Consider the following 24,308-nt stretch of genomic DNA (forward strand, 5'->3'; position numbering starts at 1 on the left):
GCTGGAGATGAAGGTGAAGAGTGTGATCTTGATAATAACTGGTTGCCCTAATCTGGGGCTCTTACACCTTAGATACCCTGATCAATGCGACGGGGTGTCTAAACCCTAGTCAGTGTGTATCCCCCTTGTTACAAGTGCGAGACTCGATATCAAGAAAATTATGTGCGATCACTTATATGATAGCTTGACGAGGAATTTTTTAAAACGCCTTAAGCTGGGATTCTTTTCTTGATATGAAGCTCTGTGGTAGGAATATTACACTAAAATAGTGGCAAATAGTCCTTTAGAAAAAAATCATTAATAATAGTTTGTGTTATTTGTATAGCATGTCCCCTTTGAGATAGATATCCAACACTTGAATAGCCTAATCCTTCAAGGCTCTAATCCACCATGGTTCTTATCTATAATTGAAATTTCCAATCTCATGGGGTTTTATCTCCACTGCACACTCATTATAGTACTAGTTCCTATATCACTGTAGAAATCCATATTCATGAATTTTGGAACCTCTCAATTCCAATATTTCCATTGTTGAAAAAGTAGGATCTAGATAACATATACACGGGTATTGCAAAACCGTAGTATAATGTGACCTATCATTGGAAAGTTCTTTGATAATGAAATCTATTGAGCTACTACACATAAAATTTGGAGTGTTGGTATTCACGTCATGATGATAATATTTTTTGATGAAGTCCAAAACATTTAGGAACTTTACAAATTCACCAATATAGTGTGATAGCAGCAAACCTTTCCACTCTCAATGACCTCTTGCACGAAGTCTCGATCAATGCACTAAGTGAACTTTGCTCTTGGTGAGAGACCATTGTCAAAGACCTAGGAATAGGCATAGTACTTGATCCCAACAACAAAACATTCATTTTTCTATAAAAAATGGCCTTTGCAAGTTGAAAATGACCTATTTTTAAGAAAAAAGGACCTAATAAAGCTTTGGTCTTCAATATTGTGAACAATCATTTTTTTATTTTTATTCCCTTGCACACATAGCCATTCTATGGGATAGGGATCTTGCTTATGTGTGGCTCAAATCATTCAAGATCTTTGTCTCATAAATGTGTATGAGTAATTTAATTTTATTTGGACAATTAAACCAATGAGTTGATAACTAAAGTAACGCAAAGTTAATCAATTAGAATGATCACACCTAGAACCTGGACTAGCTTGTCATTTAAGACTTACAATTAGTGGATCTTAAAAGTGCAAGTGACATTAAGATTGACTCTATAGTCTCAATTTGTGGATTTCCCCAGAGCTTGTACGATAGATTGATTGACTATGCTAACCTTGGCTTCTATACCGATGATTCCTCCTCTCTCCAAGTTCATCTCTTACAGCTCCCAGAGTTTGGGTTTGGACTTAGGCTTGGGACTATGATATCTAGATGCTTTGGTAATGTTGCACATGCTTGTGTTTTTTCTACTTCCACTCTATCTGTGTTCAAAAGGTCTCCAAAAAAACACATTTTCTTGTAGTAATATTCCCAATGCAATTGTCACATTTATTGAGACCAAGGTTGGAATGATACCCAAGCCTACTTCTTTGAATTGAAAGTATGAAAGCCTACAAGGATTGTAAGAGATACAATGATCGAACAAGTCAAGTGCACGAATGCCTCCCACTATCTCTTGCGCTTGAAGTTCTCAACTTGTGCTTCATTGATCTGCATCGCTTCCAAGTGATGTTTTAGATCATGATACTTAGTTACGATGATAGTGGTTTCTTTTTTTGTTTAAGAAAAGGCACTATGAAAGCGATTTCTACACTAGAAGCAACTCTGATTCCAAGTTTTCTACACATCTAGATCTCTTCTCTCCTCCTCATGTGGCTTTGGCATTGTCAAACGATGAAGAGATAGATCAAGAGAGAAGATGGTGATTGAAATGGTTAGCCTTCTTTTTAGTTATAGTTGGAGAGGAGATGGTATGTTTTAAAGAGAAGAAATCAGTTAGCCTATTTTCGTGGGCACTTAGTTGGCACATGCTTAGGCTAACCATATTTCAAATGTCTCTTCTAAGATGATTATTGTTTAGACACTTGAAAAGATGTCCGATGTTTCTCCTTAGATGCAATATTACTCGAAAGGTGTACTATCATGTTAGAATAAACCACATTTTTCATATGAAACCCACATTCTAACATATAAAAGTTTTGGATCGCAACTCCAACTCGTTAAAATCGATGCATCTTTTGCGTGCACATAGTTCTGGATAAGAACTCTAAAATCCGAAGCGTCAAACCGTTTGCAAGTTTCGATTTTTTGCAATTTATTTGGCATTAAGCCTCGGTTCTTGTGAGCGGTGCGACTCTCTCCCTCTCTCAAAATTGGGGGCAAGCGATTGCAAAGAGAAGAACCACTGGTGCATTACTTGATTGATGATCATACATGTCGACAATCATCAGCCTGGATGCATCATTAATTAAGCCCCGCCACAAACTATAGGACGTAACGTCCTGGGCGCAACTGAGTTAACCTGAGAAAGAAAAGAAGGGAAAGAAGCCTTATATATAGCATAGGCGCTGGGGCTGCCTGGACCATCAGCTGCGCCCCGGCAACTAGCTGTCGTCGTAGGTATTCAACGTATGCTGCACAAGCAGGGGAAAACAAGCTGTCGTGAGTCGGGCTGGTACTGATCATGATGCAGCACGATTCAGGTAAAAATCGAGTACTGGCCATGGAAGTCGACGTGAAATAAAAGTAGAGCTGTATCAAACAAAGGACAGCTGGAAGCAAGCACGATCTACATATAGTTTAGATATTACTTGCGGCAGTTCTGGGTGGTGCTGAAGGAGTAAGGGAAGGCGACACCGCAGGCGGCGGGGAGCGCGGTGACGGAAGAGGGCTTGGGCTTGAAGGACTTAGCGGCCGCAATCAAGCAGCTGCAGATCTGCTGGCGGGCTTGCTGGCTGTTGGCCATGCCATTCAACGCCTTCACTCCCTTGCAGCACGCCGACCCAGATGCTGGCTTCGCCCCCCCTTGGCTTAGAAAGCCCGCACAAGGTGCCAGGCCTTTCATCACCTGCATCAATATATATACATGCTCGACATTATATGTCATTCAGTGCACACAGAAGTATGCTTACCCATCCTGAGTTACGATTCCTATGAAACACAAGTTATAAATGTGATGCGAGTCGAATAGAGAAAATCACTGCTACAACATCCACGCGGATACTTTCGCGAGCCAGGACTCACATCGTTGCAAGATACTGCTTGCACTGTAGTCGTCCTGGTGTTTGCACCCATGATCATCATCAGCATCGCCACTACGAATCCGAGCAAGCGGATCAGACGCTGAGCAGCTGAATACTGCATGGTGCCTATTGGAGGGACACACACACCCTCACACACAAACACACACACACACACACTCTCTCTGTCTCTCTCTCTCAAAAGAGCGCGCTAGGTAGTAATCCTCTGTAGTCGAGCTGCCTGAGCCGAGTCTCACTTATATACTGACACTGCACCATAGAAACGATGTGAGAATGAGAAGATGAATGCCCCCTCCGACGCCGCGCCCTCACCGAAAAGTTTCCATGCCGTATTAGGCAAGGATCATCGGCGCGCTCAAGCCTCTCGTGGAGTTTTGGGTAATGGGGAGAGGAGAGAGAGAGAGAGAGTCTACACCCGCACAGCGCGCTCTTACTACCACTACTAACCGCCGGTCCGCCGCTCTAGCCTTGGAGTTGGAGAGAGAGAGAGAGAGAGAGAGAGAGAGTCTACGCACAACGCGCTCTAGCCTTTTGTGGAGAGAGAGAGATGTCAGGTTAACGCGCTTCCAACACAGCGCCATTTCTACCACTCGCGCCTAATCAACCGTGGTTTTGAACTCTTAGAACTTTCCTTTCTACAAGCTGATCTAATCACGAGGACCTCTATTGGATCCCTACAACAAGAGAATACTAAGCTTCTTCCTTTTAAAAAAAAGTGCACATATTTCTATTACTCTTTGTAAAAATTGCCGTCTAAGTGGAGGAGAAAAGAACTAACGATTCCGGGTGACGGCAAAGCCTGATTAAGGGGCAATTAATTCTTGCATCATTACTCAACACTCCTGTCCACATGTCCATACGGACACGTTTCGCCCTCTTCATGTGCATGCTGCATACAGTGTGGTCCATCGCGCAGACGATTCTGAGTCGAGCTCTGGATGAGGATGCACGCATAGAAGACAATCAGAACGTTTCAACAAAACCTATGTCAAAGGAGGGTGCCACCTCTGCACTAAATCATAAGAGGAAAAGAGAGGAGAGTCTAGCAGGGTTTTTGCATGCGGAAGCTGAAAACAATGGTTGCTCTGTGCAAGGTTGCCCAGGCCTTGAGGCAGCTGACAACAAACTTCCTAGCTCTAGTGAAGATTACAACCTTCAGCTGGAAGCCAACCCTCATAAGGTGTCAAAAATCTTGGCTGCAACTCTCCAACACAACATGGAAGAATAGGTCCTTAGGGTGGCCAAGGAGATCAATTTGGTTGGAGAGAAGGTATGTCAGAATGTTCTTCGATTCAACGCACGAGCGATGCTAGCTTTTTTCACTGGTAGGGTGCCAAAAGCAATGTATGTTGCCTCCTCTTCTCAAGGATGATGGATCAGTTGAGCAGATCTATTATGGTAGACACAGCTTTTTTGAAGTAGTGGTATTCAACAAAAAGGAAGCCGCTAAGAAGATTTTGCACAGGGAATTTATTTATGGTGGCTGGAACTTGTGTACACCATGCCTTGGCAACTAATTGAAGTAGGACGAGATTCGCTTAAGCACAAGTGTCCTATATGGGTGGAGATACATGAGTTACCTGTGTACCTTTGGAATTTCTTGCCCAACATTTCTAGGGGTTTGGGGAAAACGTTGTATGTGCCGCCACTTGCTAGCCCATTTCGCAATAGGGTGTGTCTTCTATGGAATACAGGCGAGACGCAGTGGAGCTGGATATGCCTTAGGTGGGTCAACTTAGGCTCAAATTGGTATGGACCCATTTTGCTGGTGCTTGTTTTGGATGTGGGCAGTGGGGTCACTACCTTAAGGAGTGCCCAAAATCAAATGCAAAATTTGTTGAAATTAGGCAAAGCTCGAAGGAAACCACACGGGAAGAAGTGGCAAAGACACCTCAAACTCGAGGAGGGAAGCCGGATGAGACATACGTTATTTTTGTGGAGAAAGTGGATGGATGGAAGGTGGGTAATAACAATAAAAGTAAAGGCCAAACAAGCAAAATACTAGAGCATCGAATAGACAATGCAGTCGACTACTCCTCCATGGTTAGAAATTTATGGAGCACAGTTGCTATACCTTGGTCTGATAGAAACAAGGGTGGCTCCTTCACATATCTTAATAGGGTTTCGTTGGAGCACATGGATCAGGAGTTCCTAGGTATGGATGCAAAGGTTTACTCAGCCTCTTGGGCAGGTGACAAGAAATGGTTTGGTCCTAATAACCAAGATCAACGGTTCATGGCCAAGACCAAGAGTGGGTTGGTTCCTAAGATTTCGGTTTCTAGTCGATGGGACAATGATGCTCAACCCACAAGAGATATTGATATTGGTATGGTAGGAGTACAGCTTAACAAAGCAACACATAATAAGAATGGGGGTGATTGACAGGGGGAAGATTGCTACAATAAATGCCAAAGGGCTTAATGGATGTGTGAAGTGTAGCCTATTTTGGGAATGGGTTTAGAGTTGGGGTTTGCATGTTGTGATGGTGCAAGAACACAAAATGCATAAATGGAGGAGCCTGTTTTTTTCTTATGGGTATTATCAATGCTATTTTGTTGGGACCAAAGATGGCGAGTTAGGATGCTTCATGGCCATCAAATCTAGCTGTAATCCTACATGCATTTACAACAACAATAGTGGACGAATCTTGTTAGTTGAAATGGACTGGGAGGATTCTAGAATATCCATTACTAATATTAATGGGTTTAATGACACTAGGCATAGGCTGGATCTCTGGACTGAGCTCACTACTCTCTCTCTTTCCCTAGGCTTTCTTGTTGGAGTTTTTAATGTAGTAATTGATCCGGTGATGCAACATCATCCTCATTAATGGTGGGAGAAGAAATGAAAGCATGGTGGGAGGCATGTAGTAAATTGAATTTGCTTGACATGAAGGAATTCTTGCAGGTATGGCATTGTCCTTTCACATATCATTCACTTAGTCACCAATCTTATTGGGCTAGATTGGATTGGTGGTACATGCTGGGAGGCAATGAATGACTCATTGCAGTGGTAAAATTGAAAACAGATTTCAACTGTTTGCTCTCTCATCATGTTCTGGTCCTTTTAGAACTCATGACCGTTCAACCATGCATTATGGAGGGGGAACATAAGAACTTTGTAATCAACAAGAGGCCTTTTTGTCAGCTTACTTTCAAGTACATGATGCAAGGCACCATTTCTAAATTGGCTAAGGACATTGAGGTTGATTGTCTGGACCCATGGAAGAATTTTTCCATGACTCTACAACATTGTACTTCTTTACAAGGAATTTGGCTTTGTGATGAAGAGTGAAACCTTGTAAAATGGGCTAGCACTATCTTTGAGGAGCTATCTCAGAGGGCAAGTCAGAATCTATTAGATGAGGCTGAAATTTCATTGCTGAACCTATCTCAACAGGTCAAACGTGCTACCCATGTATGGGAATTAGAGAAAATTTCCCTACTATTCAATAAGAGACTGGTCCTAGATTTAAGCTGCAATTTTGCAAGTTTTATTCAAAGCATAAGATTGAAGATATTTAGAGGAATCTTGACTATCTTGGAGTAGGAGAATGGTAATTGGATTTCTAATCAGAAGGAGATTGCACAACAATGCATATCCTAGTTTGAAGCTTTGTATAAAGGCCCAGATGTTGTTGATTGGGGTGCTATTGACCTAATGTTGAGGCATGTACAAACAACTATCACTCAAGAGGAAAATAATCAATTGATTGAGCCATTTGACCAAGTTGAACTCTATGCTTCTCTAAAGGGCATGGGTAGGAGGAAAATCCTAGGAGTAGATGGCATTACGGTGGAATGCATACCCTTTTATTGGAAAGGGTTGGGCCCATCAAACACCCAACTTGTTAATCACTACTGGGACAATGGTCATCTTCCTTCCTCTTGGACCAACAGCATGCTTTGCCTCATCCCCAAGCAAAAGCAATGCATGAAACTTACTCATTCGCTTGGCGGCCTATTGCTCTAATGAGCATGATTTACAAAATTTTCACAAATGCTCTTGCCAATAGGCTGAGCTTGATAGTCCAAAATGTGGTGCATCCATTTTAGTTTGGCTTTTCCAAAGGCAGATCCATTATTAACAATGTGATAAATGCCATTATGGACATTCATTGGGCAAAGATTTTTTGGTCAAAAAATTGTTTTCTTACAACTGGATGTGGAGAAGGCCTTTGACTGGATCCATTGGGAATATCTTAGACAGGTGCTGCTAAGGATAGGGTTTCACTTAAAAATTGCAAATCTTCCATATATGTTGGCTCAAAATTCAAAAGCCCAATTGGCAACTAATGGTAGGCTTCTGGAGCAGTTTGAGATTAGCGCGACATGAGGCAAGGATGTTCCATTAGCCCCGTTCTTTTTGCTTTGCCCACTCATCCATTCTTCATGGATTTCCTATTGGTGTGGACACTCAAGAAGCTTTGCGGGTAAATTGGGTTCTTGATAAGATGTGGGACAAGGTCAATAGATAGGCATATATTGCTTGGCCTCTTCATGTTAAATTAAAGATTCTGCAAACATTTCTTTTTCTAGCATTGCGTTTTTATATTCCCCTGTTGTCTTGGAACACTAATGCTCAAAGAAAATGGGACTCACTAATAGGATGGTTCTTATGGGGAAGGAATCATCATACCAGATATTTGGCTCCAAGCCATCATGGAGCAACTCAAAGGCGACTTCCAACAAGGTGGGCTTCAATTGATGGATGTTCAAGAGGAAATTCATTTACTTAGGGGTAAACTTCTGGTTAGAAGCTGGAAAAGGGACACACCCTAGGCATAGATACTCAGGGTGGCTTTTTAACATTTCATAATGCTCAGAGGATATGGAGTCTATATGCCCACTTTAGGGTCTGCTGGGAGTTTTTAGCACACTTCATCAATAGTGCCACCATCCAGGCTAGGATCATCAGCGATCTCAGTCTCTTTCCTGCCTTGGCACTCAATGACAAAAGCATCTCATCCTTGCTCACTACCAAGGCTCTACAAAAACTTAGACAATTACCCTCTTTCAATAACAAAATTAGCCTTTGTTGGGGCATCAGTCAAACGGCCAATGAGCTCTTTTAAATTTGGTCCATCAATTGGTCTCAAGATCTGCCACTTAAAGATCGTGTCTTCTTGTGGCGAGTGTTGGTGGGGGCTTTTCTCTCTAGTGAGAAGCTTGCCAAACATGGAACTTTGGAAGGCAAATGTAAATGTGGTGCCTTAGAATGAATTCATCACATTTTTCGGAATGGGTGCATTTCACAAATGGTCTGGACAGAAGCCCTTAAAAATTTCAATGTCAATGGCAATGAAGAACAGTTGAAAAAAATATATGTCTTGGGGCTCTGCGGTTCTCATGTTGGCAGTTGAAGCATCAAAGTCTTACATCACCTAGTATGTCAAATTTTAACCTTTTTGTGGGAAGCCTGAATTTGGTAGGTCTTTGCGGAAACTAGGGCATATAGCGAGTTGGATATTGTATATAAGAACTCTTGGTTTTGGGAGGTGGAAATGAAATTTAAGGGTAATAGGAAAGGTTGATAGATCTCTATGACCTTTGATATGATGTAAAGCCTTTATAAAAAATATCATTATCTTTTTGAGTAAAAAAAGAGAGAAGAAAAGTGTTAGGACAATATATCAAGTGTCAACAAAACACATATGCTAAGGGAGGGGCAAAACCCAGCAACCAACTTTCAAGATTAGCTAAAATGTGAAGAGAGACATTGAGATGAGGCTTGTTGACTCAGAAGCAAAGGTACTAGGGTATAATTTAAACACTAACTAGGAAAATCTTTGCTTGGAGTAGTTAAGGGGGAAAATAGGATAGAGAGGAAGACAAGGGTATTTCATAGGAATAATTGCAAGATACCATAGGTTAGATAAGTTTGTAGCTATAACTAGGCTAACTAATTTGAAGGATAAGAGATAAGCTGAGATGTGACATCTAGCTATTCGAGAAATCAGTATTTTCTAGCCACGTTGTTGGAGCAGTTGGGGTCGAAAGTCTACTGTGGGGGTAAGATATAGTAGGGTGAAGGGAGATTCAGGTAGAGCAGTAGATGAAAGAGAAGGCGTAAATTGAGGAAATAGAAGATTTAGAAGAAAACTGATAGAGGTGAAACATGTCAATTTATTTTAGCATCCTATCATACATGGAAGACATCAGCTGATAATCATAGCTCATAACCAAATACATCCAAATAAGGGTGGCAAGACACACTAAGACAATAGCTCAGCTCATACACAAGTACATAACATAATCCATGATCATAATCCATGATCCATGCTATTGCCATCCATTGACTGCTATAGGAATTCACCTCAAAATTACATGTAAACTTCAAACTATTAGTGGTAGAAGCTACTATAAACAAGACACATATCAAATGCTCCTGTCAAATCCTTGTCAAAGCTAAAGAAGCACTTTAGTCCTATCAATAACAATGTATTCCTACCCTCAATCAAAGGCTTCAAAATGCATACAAATCCAATCAAAAGCCTCTTTAATGAATGCCTAAGTTTACCTTGTTGATTAGGGAACATATCCAATACATATATTCACTTAGATCACTTGCAAGCTCTCCCAAATTGAGTGGATTGTGGGCTGCCCTATTTATGATAGTTTTGAATAGCCCAAAACAGCCCATAGACCAAGAAATTGAAAAAGGCATATACCATGTCCTGTGCTCAAACCAAGTGGACTTGTCGAACTAAGTAACATCCAAGCAAAATGAACTTAAAGAGTCACTACTTTATGTCCTGGAACTTGTCTTGAAGCTCTTGTAGACCGAGTATGCAAACCTAGTACATGATCCACATCATCTCCATTTTTCACACTGTAAACATAAAATCCCATGACATCCACCCCCTCCTAACCTGCACATCCTCTAACATGCACCAAAGTCTTACGGATTACATGTGTCATCATACTCCCTCTGAAGTTGTTTCTCTATGTCTTTTCCAACCTGCATCTATGCTTGCAAAACTTCACTATCAAACTACCCTTTTTATTTCAACATATCAATGATTGCATCATGAAATTTACGCTTCACAATTCCAAGAACTTCACCGAGTGTGAATTCCACTCTACTACCAAGTATGCATTCTTCTAAGACTTTTTAAAGGTTTGTAGCAGTCTTAAGATCATTTGATTGCAGCTTATAACCGGGCTGCTTGCCCCTTTTCTTCTCTTCTTGTTTCTTCTCCTAAGTTGCATCCTCCATAACATGTTCAGGTATGGCTTTTTCAACCTCTTTCTACTACTTCGTTTTACTTTGTGTTATGCATTTAGAAGGACCTGAAGAGGAAGGACCAACAGTGTCCTCTTCTCTTCTTCTCTTTTCTTCCACAAGAGCTTCTTGATTATGAACTTTAGTCAAATAAGCATAGGATGAAAATGTATCCATTCGTGCACTCCATCATGTTGTCCCTCGTATACTCTAATTTGCATCAACCAATTCAGCCTTTGTTGTTTTGCCCTTTCCATGCAATCCAATGCTTGCATCCAAATGCAAGATTTTGCTTCAGTCATGCATCCTTTATGAGCTTCATCAACCCTTTCAATTCTCAAACCATATGTAGCTACATCTATGGCTACAAATGTTGTCCTTGCGGCCATCTCTTCCAACCTCTTCTGCATACCACCATTTCCAAATTTTGGCTCTATTGGAAGACTAGTTTCTGTTGCATGTATTTTTCCATATTTCCAAAAGACTAACTTTTTCGCTTCCGCTTCACAGTAGGCTATACATACTCGCTTATCATGCTATAAACTATCGCATCAAATGCATATTCTCTTGTATCCCTCTCTATACGGCCTTTGGATTGTTGCCCGCCGACTCTTCTCTTCTACCTTGACATCCAATTTTTCAACCTTTGCATTGATTTCAATAAAATTCAATATGAAATCACATTTGCTCTTGATTAATTCATCCACAGAATCACCTTTAAGTGCTGGGCCAACAGGTATAGTCGATTGTTCCACCATAAATATATGTGCTTTGGCTGCAATTTCAAACCCCCTTCTGAGTACTAGTAGGTGTGGTGCCTGTACCCCATCCTAATTTCATCAGTCCAATCTTATTTGAGCCTCGTTTCAGAATAGGCATCTTCTAAACGATCAGCCAGCTTCTCTTACAAGATAGAATTTGCAACCTTCATAAACAAATCAAAATTTTGGCTCTCCAATGATTACTGCACATCGGCATGCAACTACACATACCAACTTTCAAATTCATGGAGCAAAGCTGTAGTAGTCAACCCTTTATTGGGATTTTCAATCTAGTCTATAAATGTCTTTTTAGTTACCAAACTTGCATCTTCCAAGAAAAACTCTTAGCTTTCTTAAAAGCTTCCCAATCATCATCTCTTCTATGTAACTCATTAATTCGATCATGCAATGCATGCACGGCCGAATGGGAGAAATATTGACTCCATGCATACTGCGGTACCCCATGAAACAACATATTTTCTTCACACAACCGGATGAAGACCGAAATATTTTGATCCTTAAGCTTTCCCACAGCCTGCAATGCATTCACAGCTAAGGAATCAATTCTTTTTGCTTCTTGCCAAGTTTGCATATGCTGTTGTAACAATAAATGCTAATGTTGTTGTTGCTACAACAAAGCAAATCATCTGTTGTAAAGCATCACCACCACTTGAACTTACAGAATCCCCAGTCGAGTAGGAAGTGAAGAATGATTAGTTTATAAAAACCACTTTCAATTTAGAAAAGTCACCAAAAAACACTGGGTAAAAAACTATTAGACACTTTGGCAGCACACATCTTTTCACACCTGCTATCGACTTTCACGTCGGGTTCACCACTTTCAAAGCAATTGGGGTTGAAGTCTACCATAGGGGTAAGAGACAGTAGGGTGAAGGGAGATTCGGGGAGAGTAGTAGATGAAAGAGGAGGGGTTTGAGGAATAGAAGATATAGAAGAAAACAGATAGAGATGGAACATGTCAATTTATTTTAGCATCCTATCATACATGGAAGACATCAACTCATAATCATAGCTCATAACCAAATACATCCACATAAGGGTGGGTGGAAGCCCAAGACACACTGAGACAATAGCCCAACTCATAAAAAAATACATAACATAATCCATGATCATAATCCATGATCCACACTATTAGCATCCATTGACAGCTATAGGTATTCACCTCAAAATTACATGTAAACTTCAAACTAGTAGTGGTAGAAGCCACTACAACCAAGAAAAATATCAAATGCTTCTATCAAATCCATGTCAAAGCTAAAGAAACACTTCAGCCCTGTCAATAACAATGTATTCCAACCCTCAATCAAAGGCTTCAAAATCATACAAATCCAATCAAAATCCTCTTTAATGAATGCCCAAGGTTTCACTACTAATTAGAGACCATATCCAATACATATATTCACTTAGATCACTTGCAAGCTCTCCCAAATTGAGTGAAATATGGGATGCCCTGTTTATGATAGTTTTGAATAGTCCAAAACAGCCCATAGACTAAGAAAAATCACACCTTTGACTGTCCCAAGTGGTACACTGGATCCCAGCAGCAAGAATCAAGCTCTTGGCATCAAGAAAAGCCTTGAGAATGAAGATGAAGCAAGAAGAGACCTTGCTGGTCATCCACGTTCTTTCTTGTTTAGGATAGCACCATAGCTCTCTTCCTCTCTCCCCAAAATGCATGTCAAAGACACACTTTACCTTCCTCCCATTAATCTTGTCCGTTCCCCCTTAAGGGATCGGTTGTGCCAGCACTCTCCCTGCAGCCCATGCCCATGATTTGCAACACATTTCACATTGATGGCCATATTCTTCACCTACATAACTCTAAGTTGCATAAGGCATAACTAAGTTACCTAAGTCATTAACAAAGGCATATCCCATGCTCAAACCAAGTGGACTTGTCGAACTAAGTGACATCCAAGCAAAATGAACAGAGTTAGTGCTTTATGTCTTGTAACCTATCCTAGAGCTCCTGTAGACCAAGTATGCAGACTACATGATCCACAGCATTGTCAAGATTGTGGGAGAGAAGGAAGGAGTCTCACTTGTAGCTTTCTTGCTTGCACAATGGGGAAATACACACAAAAGTGGAGGCTGAAAACAGTTTTCCTCTTCTTAGTTGTGTAAGCCAAAAGAACTCTAGTACATAGAAATAGAAGAACCCTATATATGGGTCTCAAACAAAACTCAACTAACTAAGGTGGCATACTAACTGAGCCATGAACTAGAGTAGATAAGGATACCTGTCATCTAGCTATTATTCATGGGCGGTGTACCAACCGCATCTACAACTAACAAGTCGGTGACATAAATGCACAACGGTCACCCTGGCATATCACGAGTGGAGCTCGATATCTCAACACTTCCCCTCGAGCTCAATCCCAATTCTTGCACACCAAGCAGGTCTCTGAACTTGCGTAGCTTCTCTGCGCCCAATGCCTTCGTGAATATGTCAGCTACCTAATCCTTTGTGCTGACATAAACTAGATCAATAAGACCTAGTAAAACCCTCTCCCGCACATAGTGATAATGCACCTCAATGTGCTTTGTTCTAGCATGATAGACTGGGTTATTTGCCAAGTGTATACTGCTCATGTTGTCACAATAAATGACAACTGGCCCATTTGTAGGCTGATGGATATCATAAAGTAGCTTATGCAACCAAGCTACCTCACATGCAGCCATTGCTGCACCCTTGTACTTAGCCTCTGTGCTCGACAAGGCAATTGTAGGCTGTTTCTTGCTGCTCCAAGTGACTGCAACACTCCCAAAAGAGAACACATATCCACTGGTAGATCGTCTATCAGAAATACTACCAGCCCAATCAGCATCAGTGTATCCATGCAACTGTATCTGAACCCCAGTCTCATAAAATAGTCCATACTGCAATGTGGACTTCACATACCTGAGTATGCGTCTAGCCGCATCCAAATGCGGTTTCCTTGGAGCCTGCATAAACTGACTTACCAATCCAATAGCATAGCTCAAATCTGGCCTGGTAATAGTCATATAAATCAAGCTTCCTACTATGCGTCTGTACATAGTAGGGTCTTCCAGAAGCTCACCTGCATCTGCGCTCAGCTTCACATTCTGCTCCAAAGGAACTGAAATAGGCTTACAGCCTGTCATCCCATATTTGGACAGCATGTCCAATCCATACTGCCTCTGCAAGAGCTGTATCCCACTTGGTGATCTAATCACCTCAATGCCCAAGAAATAACGCAGCTCTCCCAAATCCTTCATCTCAAACTTCTGCTTCAATAGCATTTTCACATGAAGGATATCTTCATCACTATCACCTGCCATAATCAAATCATCAACATAAATGACAAGTAGCATAATACCTTTCTCTGTTTTTCTCACATAAAGTGAGAAATCTGCCTTGGAAATCTGAAAGCTAATAGTGACAAGATATTGTCCTATCTTGTCAGACCATGCTCTAGGTGCTTGCTTCAAGCCATACAAGGCTTTCTTCAACCTGCAAACAAACTTAGGATGAACAGCATGCACATAACCTGGTGGCTGCTCCATATAGACCTCTTCTTGCAAATCACCATGCAAGAAGGCATTCTTTATATCCATCTGATGTAAAGACCATTCCTTTGATGCAGCCATAGCAATGACTGCTCTTAAGGTTGCCATCCTTGCAACCGGACTGAATGTTTCTTCATAATCAATGCCATATGTTTGTGCATACCCCTTGACTACTAATCTTGCCTTGTATATGTTCACATAGCCATTTGCATTGTGCTTCACCTTATAAACCCACTTACAACCAATTGCATTCTTACCTTTAGGCAAAGGTACCAATTCCCATGTAGCATTTGCTTCCAAGGCATCCATTTCTTCATCCATGGCTTTCTCCCATTTTTCTTTTCCCATGGCTTCCTCAAAAGAAGTGGGTTCTGGTTCCTATATCACTTTGACCATATATGCATAGTGAATGGCTGTAAATCCATCATATTTCAGCCTATCCACATGATACCTAGCTCTAGTAGATCTGCCCAAAGTAGGTTCACTCCCAGGTGCTCTCAAAACATCCCTGGTCTTCCTTACTCTAGGTGTAACAATAGAAGGAATACCCAACTCATCATCAATGCTCTGTTCTCAGCCACTGGATTCACCATCCACATAAGAGTGACCTGCATTCACATCAAACATGGGCTGATCTACCTTCTCTTTTCCTTTTCGTGATACCTGCATACCACTATCTGCATTGCTTTGAGAAGATTCTCCTGATCTCAATCTGCCTGTCCATGGCAAAGAATGTGAACCACTGCTAGTGGACGCTCCAGGTCCACTAATATCTTGTGATGACTGATGTTGTGAATTCTGTGCAGCATTACCATTTTGTGTATCTACATTATCAATCACATTTACTGGTTTATACCAGCTACTCATCTCATAAAAAACAACATCTCTGCTCACTGTAAACTTAAGAGTAGAAGGGTTATAGCATCTATACCCTTTTTTCTAGAGAGAGTAACCAATAAAGATGCACTTCTCAGCTTTTGGATCCAACTTGGATCTCAACTCATCTGGCACATGAACATAGGCAATGCAACCAAAAATCTTCAAATGAGAAAAATCTGGTTTCCTATGAGTATACCTCCCCTCTGGAGTCATCCCATGTATTGCTGCAGTGGGAGTCCTGTTCATTATGTAGACTACTGTAGCAATTGCTTCAGCCTAGTAAAAATCTGGCAAGTCTTTTTCGTTGAGCATGACACGAGATACCTCTCCAATATGCCTGTTTTTCCTTTCTGCAATTCCATTTTGTTGTGGGGTATGACTGCATGAATATTGTTGCTTTATGCCATGCTCCTACAAGAACCTTGCAAACTCATTTGAGAGGTACTCTTCCCCTCCATCTGACCTTAGGCATTTTATTTGCAGGCCTGTTTCTTTTTCAACCATAGCTTTAAGAGTTTTGAAATGCCCAAAAACTTCACTTTTCTTTTTCATAAAAACACCCAAACGTTTCTGCTATAGTCATCAATAAAAGTAACAAAATAATGACAGCCTCCAAGAGATGCAGCTTTAGTAGTCTACACATCAGAGTGGATTAATTCCAATGGCTTCTTACTCTCTTGAACATGTCTAGGAAATGGTTTCCTTGCCTGTTTTCCAAATTGACAGGCTTCACATACCTTATGCATTTCTGCAACCTTGAATTTAAGCAATCCTGCAACAATATTTTGGGCTTGCATTGATTTAAGTCGCTGTACATTAACATGACCAATGCGTTTATGCCAGATATCAATATCTGCAACTACATTGGTCCCATGTGCAAACATTGATGCACTCAATTCAGGCATGTCTGCATCCAACGTAAACATTCTGCCCTTCTTCTTTCCTTTTGCTATCAAGCGACCTTTATTTTTTATATCCTCAACAAAGCATCCATGACAATTAAATCTGACCTGCAAGCCCTGCTCAAGCATTTGACCAACAGAAACCATGTTCTTGGTGATATTCGGGACATGAAATACATTCGATAGGTATTTCTTTTTCCCATCCTGCATAGACAAAGGAATTTTTCCAATCTACACAATAGGATGTGCAGTATCATTACCAGTCTCCACAAATCCTGGTTTTTCCATTTTCCTTGCATCCTGCATCCATTCTGCATGACCTGTCATATGGTTTGATGCACCTGAGTCAACATACCACACATCGTTTCTTTCTTCTGCACTTGTCACAGAATTGGTCATGTGCTGCACCATAAACAAATGCTCATTTCTGTCAAGATTGTGGGAGAGAAGGAAGGAGTCTCACTTGTAGCTTTCTTGCTTGCACAATGGGGGAATACACACAAAGGTGGAGGCTGAAAACAGTTTTTCTCTTCTTAGTTGTGTAAGCCAAAAGAACTCGCTTACAAAGAAATAGAAGAACCCTATATATGGGTCTCAAACCAAACTCAACTAACTAAGGTGGCATACTAACTGAGCCACGAACTAGAGTAGATAAGGATAGCTATCATGTAGCTATTATTCATGGGCGGTGTACCAACCGCATCTGCAACTGACAAGTCGGTGACATAAATGCACAACGGTCACCCTGGCATATCACGAGTGGAGCTCGATATCTCAACACTCCCCCTCGAGCTCAATCCCAATTCCTGCACACCAAGCAGGTCTCTGAACTTGTGCAGCTTCTCTGCGCCCAATGCCTTCGTAAATATGTCAGCTACCTGATCCTCTGTGCTGACATAAACTAGATCAATAAGACCTAGTAAAACCCTCTCCCGCACATAGTGATAATGCACCTCAATGTGCTTTGTTCTAACATGATAGACTGGGTTATTTGCCAAGTGTATACTACTCATGTTGTCACAATAAATGACAACTGGCCCATCTGTAGACTGATGCATATCATAAAGTAGCTTATGCAACCAAGCTACCTCACATGCAGCCATTGCTGCATCCCTGTACTCAGCCTCTGTGCTCGACAAGGCAACTGTAGGCTGTTTCTTGCTACTCCAAGTGACTGCAGCACTCCCAAAAGAGAACACATATCCACTGGTAGATCGTCTATCAAAAATGCTACCAGCCCAATCAGCATCAGTGTATCCATGCAACTGTATTTGAACCCCAGCCTCATAAAATAGTCCATACTGCAATGTGGACGTCACATACCTGAGTATGCGTCTAGCCGCATCCAAATGCAGTTTCCTTGGAGCCTGCATAAACTGACTTACCAATCCAACAGCATAGCTCAAATCTGGCCTGGTAATAGTCATATAAATCAAGCTTCCTACTATGCGTCTGTACATAGTAGGGTCTTCCAGAAGCTCACCTGCATCTGTGCTCAGCTTCACATTCTGCTCCAAAGGAACTGAAATAGGCTTACAGCCTATCATCCCATATTTGGACAGCATGTCCAATCCATACTGCCTCTGCAAGAGCTGTATCCCACTTGGTGATCTAATCACCTCAATGCCCAAGAAATAACGCAGCTCTCCCAAATCCTTCATCTCAAACTTCTGCTTCAATAGCATTTTCACATGAAGGATATCTTCATCACTGTCACCTGTCATAATCAAATCATCAACATAAATGACAAGTAGCATAATACCTTTCTTTGTTTTTCTCACATAAAGTGAGAAATCTGCCTTGAAAATATGAAAGCCAATAGTGACAAGATACTGTCCTATCTTGTCAGACCATGCTCTAGGTGCTTGCTTCAAGCATACAAGGCTTTCTTCAACCTGCAGACAAACTCAGGATGAACAGCATGCACATAACCTGGTGGCTGCTCCATATAGACCTCTTCTTGCAAATCACCATGCAAGAAGGCATTCTTTACATCCATCTGATGTAAAGACCATCCCTTTGATGCAGCCATAGCAATGATTGCTCTTACGGTTGCCATCCTTGCAACCGGACTGAATGTTTCTTCATAATCAATGCCATATGTTTGTGCATACCCCTTGACTACTAATCTTGCCTTGTATCTGTTCACAGAACCATCTGCATTGTGCTTCACCTTATAAACCCACTTACAGCCAATTGCATTCTTACCTTTAGGCAAAGGTACCAATTCCCATGTAGCATTTGCTTCCAAGGCATCCATTTCTTCATCCATGGCTTTCTCCCATTTTTCTTTTCCCATGGCTTGCTCAAAAGAAGTGGGTTCTGGTTCCTGTATCACTTTGACCATATATGCATAGTGAATGGCTGTAAATCCATCATATTTCAGCCTATCCATAGGATACCTAGCTCTCGTAGACCTGCGCAAAGTAGGTTCACTCCCAGGTGCTCTCAAAACATCCCTCGTCTTCCTTACTCTAGGTGTAACAATAGAAGGAATACCCAACTCATCATCAATGCTCTGTTCTGAGCCACTGGATTCACCATCCACATAAGAGTGGCCTGCATTCACATCAAACATGGGCTGATCAACCTTCTCTTTTCCTTTTCGTGATACCTGCATACCACTATCTGCATTACTTTGAGAAGATTCTCCTGATCTCAATCTGCTTGTCCATGGCAAAGAATGTGAACCATTGCTAGAGGATGCTCCAGGTCCACTAATATTTTGTGACTGCTGCTGTGAATTCTGTGCAGCATTACCATTTTGTGCATCTACATCATCTATCACATTTACTGGTTTATACCAGCTACTCATCTCATAAAAAACAACATCTCTGCTCACTATAAACTTACGAGTAGAAGGGTTATAGCATCTATACCCTTTTTGCTGTAGAGAGTAACCAATAAAGATGCACTTCTCAGCTTTTGGATCCAACTTGGATCTCAACTCATCTGGCACATGTACATAGGCAATGCAACCAAAAATTTTCAAATGAGAAATATCTGGTTTCCTACCAGTATACCTCTCCTCTGGAGTCATCCCATGTATTGCTGCTGTGGGAGTCCTGTTCATTATATAGACTGCTGTAGCAACTGCTTCAGCCCAATAAAAATCTGGCAGGTCTTTTTCATTGAGCATGGCACGAGATACCTCTTCAATATGCCTGTTTTTCCTTTCTGCAACTCCATTTTGTTGTGGGGTATGACTGCATGAATATTGCTGCTTTATGCCATGCTCCTGCAGGAACCTTGCAAACTCATTTGAGAGGTACTCTCCCCCTCCATCTGACCTTAGGCATTTTATTTGCAGGCCTGTTTCTTTTTCAACCATAGCTTTAAGAGTTTTGAAATGCCCAAAAACTTCACTTTTCTTTTTCATAAAATACGCCCAAACTTTTCTGCTATAGTCATCAATAAAACTGACAAAATAATGATAGCCTCCAAGAGATGTAGCTTTAGTAGTCCACACATTAGAGTGGATTAATTCCAATGGCTTCTTACTCTCTTGAACATGTCTAGGAAATGGTTTCCTTGCCTGTTTTCCAAACTGACAGGCTTCACATACCTTATGCATTTCTGCAACCTTGAATTTAGGCAATCCTGCAACAATATTTTGGGCTTGCATTGATTTAAGTCGTTGTACATTAACATGACCAATGCGTTTATGCCAGATATCAATATCTGCAACTACACTGGTCCCATGTGCAAACATTGCTGCACTCAATTCAGGCATGTCTGCATCCAACGTAAACATTCTGCCATTCTTCTTTCCTTTTGCTATCAAGCGACCTTTATTTTTCATATCCTCAACAAAGCATCCATGAGGATTAAATCTGACCTGCAAGCCCTGCTCAACCATTTGACCAACAGAAACCAGATTCTTGGTGATATTCGGGACATGAAATACATCGGACATGTATTTCTTTTTCCCATCCTGCATAGACAAATGAATTTTTTCAATCTGCACAATAGGATGTGCAGTATCATCACCAGTCTCCACAAATCCTGGTTTTTTCATTTTCCTTGCATCCTCCATCCATTCTGCATGACATATCATGTGGTTTGATGCACCTGAGTCAACATACCATACATCATTGCTTTCTTCTGCACTTGTCACAGAATTGTTCATGTGCTGCACCATAAACAAATGCTCATTTCTATCATCACCTTGTCTACTAGAAGATGCATAATTCCCTTGTTGCAGTTTTCCATTCATGATGTCATTCTGCTTTTTATAGCAGTCTTTAGCTATATGACCCATTTTACCACAGTAGTAGCATTCAACATTACTGTTTGCATTTTGGCCTCTTTGCCATCCACCACGACCTCTTTGGCTCCCTCTAGCTCTAGAGTTACCATGTCCTCCTCCATAGGACTGGTTTTCTTGAGTTTGCTGCATATTCTGATTTCTACCACGGCCTCCAGATCGGCCTCCTCTACCTCTGCCTCTACCTCTTCCAGCATTTGAGTAGAAGACAGCTTCTTTTGAAGTTCCTCCTGAAGAAGATGCACCACCATTTCTCTGCTCCTCAGAAATTAGAAGAGCAATCAACTCCTCAAAATCAGGAAATCTTTCACGGACGAAAATGGATGTTCGGAACTGTGCATAATCCTTTCCTAGACCATTCAAGGTCACAGAAACTAAATCATCATCTTCCACTGGCGACCCAATGGAAGCAAGTGCATCTGCAATCTTCTTCACCTTCATGTGATAGTCATTGATGCTCATATTTTCTCTTTACACATTATGCAACTCTTGCTTGAACTGCATTTTCCTGGCTTGCGTGTTTGTGCTATACATTTTTGACAAAGTATCCCATGCCTCCTTTGGCGTACTTGCATCCTGAATATGCACAATTATAGAGTCTGAAATGCTGATAGACAGCCAATACATAACTTTCTTGGCTCTCTCATGCCATGCTTTAAATGCCTGCATTTGCTGTTGATTGGGAACATCAGGAAGAACTGGTTCTTCTTCATTTCCTGCAACAAATTCTCAATATCCTTTTCCCATAAGGAAATTCGTCATTCTAAACTTCCAGGCTTGGAAGTTGTTCTTGTCAAGCTTTTCAGTGACAATCTGTGAGAGAGAATCAGACGCCATTACAGAACACTGCAAAAAGTTCTGTCACCGCAAAGAACACAGCTTCAGCCTCACAAGGGCAAATCTGCAAAACTGACGAAAGTGGTATTTGACCACACAGTCACTTCCTAGTGACGATTTTATATAAACAGGAACCAAGGATGATTCTGAAACTCCCAATGTCTCTGCGCACAAGCATACGATGCAATTTCTACAGTAACTTTTCACCGACCTGTAGAACAGTGGTCGCACAGTATAAAATAGAGTCTTTTTCATGAGTGCGTGCAGAAAACTTCCGCCTCCAAAACAGGCCCCGAAATGGCCTCAAATAAAAAAAACAGGGTCGCCAAGGGCTAAAGGCCTTTTCCCGCAGCATATACTGCCCTCTTGCTTCACCGTGAAAGGCGTCTCAACCTGAGACAATGCACTCTTGCAATTTCCGACTGTGCTACCTGCAGAGATCTGCTCCCAAAACAGAAAATGAAAGCAACACTACTCCTCTTACCAGAACACCCCGAGCTTGGCTTGCTTTCTTGAGCTCCTTACCACGAACAAGGCTCTAATACCATGTCAAGATTGTGGGAGAGAAGGAAGGAGTCTCACTTGTAGCTTTCTTGCTTGCACAATGGGGGAATACACACAAAGGTGGAGGCTGAAAACAGTTTTCCTCTTCTTAGTTGTGTAAGCCAAAAGAACTCACTTACAAAGAAATAGAAGAACCCTATATATGGGTCTCAAACCAAACTCAACTAACTAAGGTGGCATACTAACTGAGCCACGAACTAGAGTAGATAAGGATAGCTATCATATAGCTATTATTCATGGGTGGGGTACCAACCGCATCTGCAACTGACAAGTCGGTGACATAAATGCACAACGGTCACCCTGGCATATCACGAGTGGAGCTCGATATCTCAACAATTTCTGTCATCACCTTGTCTACTAGAAGATGCATAATTCCCTTGTTCCAAATTTCCATTCATGATGTCATTCTGCTTTTTATAGCAGTCTTTAGCCATATGACCCATTTTACTACAGTAGTAGCATTCAACATTGCTGTTTGCATTTTGGCCTCTTTGCCATCCACCACGACCTCTTTGGCTCCCCTGCCTCTAAAGTTACCACGTCCTTCTCCATAGGACTGGTTTTCTTGAGTTTGCTGCATATTCTGATTTCTACCACGGCCTCCAGATCAGCCTCCTCTACCTCTGCCTCTACCTCTTCCAGCATTTGAGTAGAAGACAGCTTCTTTTGAAGTTCCTCCTAAAGAAGATGCACCACCATTTCTCTGCTCCTCAGAAATTAGAAGAGCAATCAACTCCTCAAAATCAGGAAATCTTTCACGGACGGAAATGGATGTTCAGAACTATGCATAATCCTTTCCTAGACCATTCAAGGTCACAGAAACCAAATTATCATCTTCCACTGGTGACCCAATGGAAGCAAGTGCATCTGTAATCTTCTTCACCTTCATGTGGTAGTCATTGATGCTCATATTTTCTCTTTGCACATTGTGCAACTCTTGCTTGAGCTGCATTTTCCTGGCTTGCGTATTTGTGCTATACATTTTTGACAAAGTATCCCATGCCTCCTTTGGCGTACTTGCATCTTGAATATGCACAATCATAGAGTCTGAAATGCTGATAGACAGCCGGTACATAACTTTTCTGGCTCTCTCATGCCATGCTTTAAATGCCTGCATTTGCTGTTGATTGGAAACATCAGGAAGAACTGGTTCTTCTTCATTTCCTATAACGAATTCCCAATATCCTTTTTCCGTAAGGAAATTCGTCATTCTAAACTTCCATGCTTGGAAGTTGTTCTTGTCAAGCTTTTCAGTGACAATCTGTGAAAGAGAATCAGACGCCATTACAGAACACTGCAAAAAATTCTGTCACTGCAAAGAACACAGCTTCAGCCTCACAAGGGCAAATCTGCAAAACTGACGAAAGTGGTATTTGACCACACAGTCACTTCCTAGTGAAGATTTTGCATCAACAGGAAACAAGGATGATTCTGTAACTCCCAATGTCTTTGCGCACAGGCATACGATGCAATTTCTACAGTAACTTTTCACCAACCTGTAGAATAGTGGTCGCACAGCATAAAACTGGGCCTTTTCCTGAGTGCGTGCAGAAAACTTCCGCCTCCAAAACAGGCCCCGAAATGGCCTCAAATAAAAAAAAAAGAGCAACCAAGGGCTAAAGCCCTCTGTCCCGGAACATATATTGCCCTCTTGCTACACCGCGAAGGGCGTCTCAATCTGAGACAATGCACTCTTGCACTTTCCGACTGTGCTACCTGCAGAGACTTGCTTCCAAAACAGAAAAATGAAAGCAACACTGGTCCTCTTACCAGAACACCACGAACTTGGTTTGCTTTCTTGAGCTCCTTACCACGAACAAGGCTCTGATACCATGTCAAGATTGTGGGAGAGAAGGAAGGAGTCTCACTTGTAGCTTTCTTGCTTGCACAATGGGCGAATACACACAAAAGTGGAGGCTGAAAATAATTTTCCTCTTCTTAGTTGTGTAAGCCAAAAGAACTCTAGTACATAGAAATAGAAGAACCCTATATATGGGTCTCAAACCAAACTCAACTAACTAAGGTGGCATACTAACTGAGCCACGAACTAGAGTAGATAAGGATAGTTGTCATCTAGCTATTATTCATGGG

At 41.4% G+C, this 24,308-nt stretch overlaps 1 protein-coding gene across 1 annotated transcript; it reads right to left on the bottom strand.

Moving 5' to 3' along the window:
• Positions 1 to 2,357: 2,357 nt before the first annotated feature.
• LOC148032456 (non-specific lipid-transfer protein 1-like) lies at positions 2,358 to 3,444 on the bottom strand. Its single transcript, XM_087684097.1, has 3 exons — positions 3,215 to 3,444; positions 2,782 to 3,038; positions 2,358 to 2,604 (listed from the first exon to the last, which is right to left on the bottom strand). The coding sequence occupies exons 1-3, from the start codon at positions 3,332 to 3,334 to the stop codon at positions 2,595 to 2,597; spliced, it is 387 nt and encodes a 128-aa protein (XP_087540223.1). The 5' UTR covers positions 3,335 to 3,444; the 3' UTR covers positions 2,358 to 2,594.
• Positions 3,445 to 24,308: the final 20,864 nt, after the last annotated feature.

This window comes from Lygodium microphyllum, chromosome 8 (genome assembly GCF_053477565.2).
Source record: "Lygodium microphyllum isolate KBCC chromosome 8, Lygodium_microphyllum_v1.1.10, whole genome shotgun sequence".
NCBI classification, from domain to species: domain Eukaryota; kingdom Viridiplantae; phylum Streptophyta; class Polypodiopsida; order Schizaeales; family Lygodiaceae; genus Lygodium; species Lygodium microphyllum.